Here is a 6,722-nt window from a genome sequence, read left to right on the forward strand (position 1 = left end):
GCCCCTCCCACCCCCGACCCAGTTCAAGAGGAGGAAGCATAGACCCTACCCCACCTCCCATCTAGAAAAGTGTCAATGTCGCATCATAAGAGGTACATGTGGTCAACCTGAAAAGCAGAGTCAGAGTCCATTTCCTCACCAGAAGAACTGGAGAATAATGACACCTCCAAGGACTGTTAAAACGATTAAGCGAGTTAATATCTGTAAAACTTAAGACAGTGCCTGGCACATGGTAATCACTTTAGAAGTGCTTATTAAATAATATAATAATTATTATAAAAAATAACAATAATAAAAAGCTTCCCCTAACATGGGTACAGGGCTTTCTGAAGGTTAGTTTTTTAAAAATGCATACTTTGGACTTCCCTGGTGGAGCAGTGGTTAAGAATCCACCTGCCAATGCAGGGGACACGGGTTCGATCCCTGGTCCGGGAAAATCCCACATGCCGCGGAGCAGCTAAGCCCTTGCACCACAACTACTGAGCCTGCGCTCTAGAGCCCGCGAGCCACAACTACTGAAGCCCACGTGCCCTAGAGCCCGTGCTCTGCAACAAGAGAAGCCACTGCAATGAGAAGCCCCGCGCACCACAACGAAGAGTATCCCTGGCTCACCGCAACTAGAGAAAGCCTGCATGCAGCAACGAAGACCCAACGCAGCCATAAATAAATAAATAAATAAATAAATTTAAAAATAAAATAAAATAAAAATGCATATTTAAATAAGTAATATATATGCATGTGGCAAAACATTCAAATTGTACATAAGGGGATGCTGAGTGCCAGTTCTCCTCAGAGGTCCCCACCCTGACTGGTTTCTTGTGTGTTTCCTGAGGTGTTCTGTGCACACGGGAGAACGTGGATTGCGTGTGTGTGCGTGTGTCCCCGCACAGACTAGATCTGATATCCCGCCCCTGTTTCAGCCACTTAGCCACCTTGTGGCTCATTCTGAATCAGCACCTGCAAATCTATTTCCACCACCTCATGCTCTTTAAAAGTTACAAAGTCTGGATGTTATTTCTTTCTTTCTTTTTTTTTTTTTTTTTTTCTTTTTCGCCGCGCCATGCAGCTTGTGGGATCTTAGTTCCCCGACCAGGGATCGAACCCACGCCCTCGACAGTGAGAGCGAGGAGTCCTAACCCCTGGACTGCCAGGGAATTCCCTTGATGTTATTTCTGATGTTCGTAGCTTCCCAGCATAGCGTATGTGTGTCTTGGGGTGGGCAAGGTGGGGGGGGGGGCAGATGACCCTTATGCCCATTTTACAGATGAGGCAGCTGAGGCCGAAGGGAGATTCCTTGTCCCATGTCAAGTAGGTGGCCGAGTTGAGATTTGAACTCGGGTCTCCAGGTTGTTATAATCTGGACCTTGTCCTTGGCCTCCTGGGAAGTTAGGGACACAGGGTCCCCCCCAGCTACACTGCCTACTGAATGGCAGCAGCCGCTACCAGGGCCAGCTCCCCGACCCTCTGGGTTTCCTTCCTTTCTCCCAGCAATGATGTCAGGCGAAACCCTGCACGTGAAGACCCCCGTCCGTGACAGCATGACCCTGTCCAAAGTGGCTGGCACCACCGTCTATCTCAAGATAGACAGTGCCCAGCCCTCCGGCTCCTTCAAGATCCGGGGCATCGGACACCTCTGCAAGACGGTACAGCACGGGCTCTGCATCATCCGGGAGAGTGCAGCAGGTCCTCTTTCTGGACAGGCCAGGGCCAGTGCCGTGTGAAATCCTAGGAGCTACAGGCTAGGCCCTGCAACTTCCCCGCAATGCCTGAGCACCCACCATTAATGCCTCCTCTGGTTAAGGGGTGCCAGTCCAGAAGGTCCCCTTGTGGACTGATCCCAGAGCCATCAGTGGCCTGCCTCTCCCTCTCCCTTCCCTGAGCCAGTCCCTTTGGGGAGGGAAGACGTATGGCCTGATCCCCTCCCTCTTTGTCTCTGCAGTGGGCTGAGCGAGGCTGTGAACACTTTGTCTGTTCCTCAGGTAAGTGGCCTGCATGCCTCCTCCTGTCCTCTGCTGTGTGTCCTGGGGCCAGGGGCTCCACCTCTCTGGGCCCTGGTTTCCCCAGCAATGAGCCGTTGCAAACATCTGCAGAAGTCCCAATTTAGAATTCCAGCTGGAGGCCAGCGGTCACCCAGGGAGGGTTCAGAGCCTGGAGGTCAGGGAGTCCCACTAACACTATCCCCCCCACCCCTGGCAGCAGGCAACGCAGGCATGGCAGCTGCCTATGCGGCCAGGAAGCTGGGCATTCCCGCCACGATCGTCGTGCCCAGCACCACGCCTGCCCTCACCATCCAGCGGCTCAAGAATGAGGGCGCCATGGTCAAGGTGGTGGGTGAGGTGAGTGCCAACCTGGGGCAGGGGCCACGGAGGGCACCTGGCAGCAGGGCCAGGTCCCCCCCCCAGCCCCTCCCCCCTCCTGCCTCCTCTGTGATCTTGCAGACATTGGATGAGGCTGTCAAGGTGGCCAAGGCCCTGGCGAAAAACAACTCAGGCTGGATCTACATCCCTCCTTTCGATGACCCCCTCATCTGGTACGTGGAGCCCAGGGTCACCCGGGGTGGGTAGTGACCACCCCGCTACACCACTGAGTAGACACCTGCCATGATGTACACCATCACACACAGCAGTGTACACGTGTGTGCACATCATCATGTAGAAGCACACACACAGGCATGGCAGCTGGTGCCCACACACCAATGCCCATTCTCCTTGACCGTGAGCGAACACATGGGCTCAGATACACAGGTGTGTGCGATTGGGTCCCCCGGAATCAGACCCCGAGACAAAGATGTCAGGGAAAGCAGTTGACTTGGGAGGTGACTCATTAGAGGAGTGAGGAGGGAAGCCAATAAAGAGCACTGATGGGCCAGTGACCACTGTGGGCAGCTGGCGCTCAATCCCTCGGGGGTCCCTGGAAGCCAGTGTGGAACATGAACCAGAGTTACCACACCTGCAGAAGATGATGCTGGGGCGTCTGTGCATCAACTCCCGTAATTCTTAATTCCCATAGTTGGTTGAGGGCTGCTCTCAGGGGGTTTCTTCTCCTGGCACCGCCAGCTGCCCAGTCATAGTGCTCCAGTGGCTAGAGAAAGCCTTCAGGTAGAGATGCAGATTCTGGCAGCTGGAAATCAGGGCGGAGTCGGGGACGAGGTGACCAGCCCCGAGGCCCATCAGCCGCCTGGGATGAGGGCAAATACAGAGGGTAAGTGGCATCTTCAGGGCTGCCTGGTGTCTCCAGGAAGCCCCGCCCTGACCTGCCCCGCCCCCCCCCCCCCTCCAGGGAAGGCCACTCTTCTATCGTGAAGGAGCTGAAGGAGACTATGAGCACAAAGCCGGGGGCCATCGTGCTGGCGGTGGGGGGTGGAGGGCTGTTGTGCGGAGTGGCCCAGGGGCTGGTGGAGGTGGGCTGGGGGGACGTGCCCATCATCACCATGGAGACCATCGGAGCCAACAGCTTCCACGCTTCCACCAAGGCCGGCAAGCTTGTCACCCTGCCCCAGATTACCAGGTAAGTAGGCGGGGGTGGCCACTATGTTCCGCGAGCGTTGGGGAGCTCCCCCCTCGGTGCTGGCTGTGAGGCAGATCGCGATGCCAGTCCCATTTTATAGGTGAAGAAACTGAGGCTTTGGTCACTTGCCCAGAGTCACACAGCCAGTGAGTGATACGGCTGGGACCAAACCCAAGTCTGTGTGACTCTGTAGCATGAGCATCACACTTCCTTGCATGAAAAGTCCAATATTAATCATATATTGGGTTCCTCTGTGGCAGGGTTTTACACACCTCACTAATATACCAACCATTTACTGAGCCCCTAATATGTGCAAGACACTGGCTGATCCTGGGGAGACAGTGGTGAATAGACACAGCTCCTGCTCCCAAGGAGTTCTTATCCCAGCCCCAAACCTTTGACAGATGGTGTCTGATTAGGATTAGGTTTGGCCACATTATACGGGAGCCCAAAATAACAATGCCTTAAACAAAATTGAACTTTATTTCCTCTCATATATAAAAAAAGATCTGGAGGTAGTCAGTCCAGGGGCAACTCCACGAAGCCAGGGGCCCAGGATCCTTGAGTTTGTTCTCCATAATCCTGATCATGTAGACTTATGGCCCAAAATAGTTGCTTAAGTGCCAGCTATCACACTCCTACTCCATCTAGCAGGAAGAAGTCAGGGCCGAAGCTATGCCCCCTCCCTTTACCGACACGATACTTCCAGTTACCTCTCATGGGCCAGAAGGTAGTCACGTGGCCTGCCTCCCTCCTCTCTCCTCTCTCTCCCACCCCTTCTCCGTCCTTGCCTCTCCCAGTGTTGCCAAAGCCCTGGGCGTGACCGCTGTGACAGCACAGGCTTTGAAGGTGTTTCAGGAAAACCCCGTTTTCTCTGAAGTTGTCTCGGACCGGGAGGCTGTGGCCGCTGTTGAGAAGTTTGTGGGTATGTGCCAAGGCCTTTCGAGACCCAACCTGCTGATTCAGGACCTGAGTGGCTGTCCACTTGGCATGCCAAGGGATCCCATTCACAGTCTGTCTCCCGTCCCTCCCTGGAATTTCCCATGAATGGAAGTTAAGGCAATGCGGTGGTAAAAATAGAAAGACCAAAGGGACAAACGAAGAAGTCAGTCTGATAACGTAACAGCAAGGAAAGATAACGGAGTATTTAAAATGTTGGCTCTGAGTTTCCTGGTAGCCAGGGTAACAAAGGAAACTATGGGCCTCAGTGTTGGATGCAGAGGTGGGTCTGTCACTGAGTTGGACTCTTACTGCGTTCATCCTGGGACAGATGACAAACATAGACACACACAGACACATACGCACACATGGACACACACTTAAGCTGCCACTTAATTCTCCTATACTCACAGTTAGTTTGGCTAATCAACCCTGGCGCTCTTGCTCAGATGATTCCTCAGAATCCTCAACATGGTGCTCAGGAAATGACAATCATTTTATCAGTGTTAGCACTGGTGATGAAACTCAGCCCTGGCTCAGACCTTGGAAGTTCAATGTAGGGTAATGATGGCGGGGTGGGGTTGGTCCTGGACCAGAGTCTGTGCCCAGGGCTGAGAGCTGATTGGCTCATGCTTTACCAGTGGCCCAACTGTTCCCTCGCACCCTGCGGCGGAACTCTGGCTCTACCCTCCCCATCCCCCTCCTCTGGCAGATGACGAGAAGATCCTGGTGGAGCCCGCCTGTGGGGCAGCCCTGGCCGCCATCTACAGCAACGTGGTCCAGAAGCTGCAGGCAGAAGGGAAGCTCTGTACCCCGCTGTCCTCCCTCGTGGTCATCGTTTGTGGGGGCAGCAACATCAGCCTGGCCCAGCTGCTGGCGCTCAAGACACAGCTGGGCATGAAGAGCGGGCTGCCCCAGTGAGGACGCCTCCTCTACGCAGGAGACCCCTGGAAGGGCTGGAGTTTTATCCAGTGACTTGTTCAATATTATTCTTGTGTCTCTTGGGAGCCTGTGGCCCGGGCCAGCCGGTAACCTCATTCTCACGAGAACACTGTGCGGAGGGCCGGGACGGGAAGCAGCCAGCAAGGCTGTGAACTGAACTCTTTGGTGTCTGTGTGACTGCTCTGTGGTTCCTCCCCACCCCCCCCACCCCCGCTCTTATCCACCCCTGCTAGGGTGACAACCGCCCACATGGAATAGACCAGGTACCCTGAGCAGGGTGGGCAGGAGGGACAGGAACCACAGCAGCGGGGCCTCCTCAAGATGAGATGTCCCCGACCCAGGCTTTCTCCCTGGGAAGGTGGACAGGGCCACAGTCCAAGGTGGAAGAACCATCTTGTCTCTCTTCCCAGAAAGCCCAAAGTCTATCCTTACTCACTTTTCTAATGTGCAAACTTTCATTGAAGAAGAAAAGCATTATTTATTGGAATGAAGCTCCTTTGAGTTTTTCCATCATGGCTGCCTCCCTCCCTCCCTCCCTCCCTTCCACCCCACCGTGCCTGCCGTCACCCCCAGCTCTCAACACTGAGTACCGTTCCATCCTCCACCCCACCCCCACCCCTGGGAACCCCAGGCTCCCACTTGGAGGCCAGGATCCCAACTCCTGCTGGGCTTGTGTGCCGGGAGGGGGCATCCCTGCATGCAGGGAGCAGGTGAGGGGGAGGTGTGCTGGACACGAGGGGTTTGGGATGGGATGTGGGCCGCCAGTGGAGGCAGAAGAGTCCAACCTCATTCTGATCGGAAGTCCTTCCTGATGACAGAACGATTTTATCACAGAACCACTGGGAGCAGAGTAGTGAGCCCCCCATTCGTGGGGGGGTGTAAACTGACACTGGACCCCCATCTCTGGTCAACGTCAAGCAAACCCTCTCAAACACAAACCCTCTCTTCCAAGGACAGCACATGACTGAAGCCAGCCTATAAACCAGACAGAAGAGGAACTGCCGGGGCTGCCTGGAGGTCCTGAAGGGAGCCCCCCATGGCCACTCAAGAACACCCCTGTACTACCTATAGCAGCCCCTGGGACACTAGTGGGTCCCCAAGTTCAAAGTGAAGTTTGAGAACCAACCTAACCCTTCGAGATACCACACAGATCCGCATGGGCTTGCAGTCCCCCACCCACCTCGACAAAGAGCAGGTGCTGTGAAATTTCAGGGAAAACCCATCCCAGCAACAGGCCTACATGCCGATTTCCAGCCAGGAGGGACAGCACATGTACCTTAAAAACCCAGGAGAGAGGACAGCAGGAAAGGGCAGGCAGGGATGGGAAATCATCA

General features: G+C 54.8%; 1 protein-coding gene across 1 annotated transcript; it reads left to right on the top strand.

Annotated features, from left to right (window-relative positions):
- Window positions 1–1,490: 1,490 nt before the first annotated feature.
- SDS (serine dehydratase) lies at window positions 1,491–5,367 on the top strand. Its single transcript, XM_060119404.1, has 7 exons — window positions 1,491–1,643; window positions 1,940–1,979; window positions 2,197–2,336; window positions 2,439–2,530; window positions 3,280–3,507; window positions 4,308–4,432; window positions 5,159–5,367. Exons 1-7 carry the CDS (start codon window positions 1,491–1,493, stop codon window positions 5,365–5,367), a joined length of 987 nt encoding a protein of 328 aa, XP_059975387.1.
- The last annotated feature ends 1,355 nt before the right edge of the window (window positions 5,368–6,722 follow it).

This window comes from Mesoplodon densirostris, chromosome 15, assembly GCF_025265405.1.
Source record: "Mesoplodon densirostris isolate mMesDen1 chromosome 15, mMesDen1 primary haplotype, whole genome shotgun sequence".
Taxonomy (NCBI): Eukaryota; Metazoa; Chordata; class Mammalia; order Artiodactyla; family Ziphiidae; genus Mesoplodon; species Mesoplodon densirostris.

What these genes read in the sequence shown, in the direction of transcription:
- SDS (XM_060119404.1), top strand. Translation starts at nt 1,491, where the DNA reads ATGATGTCAGGCGAAACCCTGCACGTGAAGACCCCCGTCCGTGACAGC. An exon ending in ACCCTGCCCCAGATTACCAG is followed by an intron (nt 3,508 to 4,307) that starts GTAAGTAGGCGG and finishes TGCCTCTCCCAG; the next exon opens with TGTTGCCAAAGCCCTGGGCG. An exon ending in CGCTGTTGAGAAGTTTGTGG is followed by an intron (nt 4,433 to 5,158) that starts GTATGTGCCAAG and finishes CTCCTCTGGCAG; the next exon opens with ATGACGAGAAGATCCTGGTG.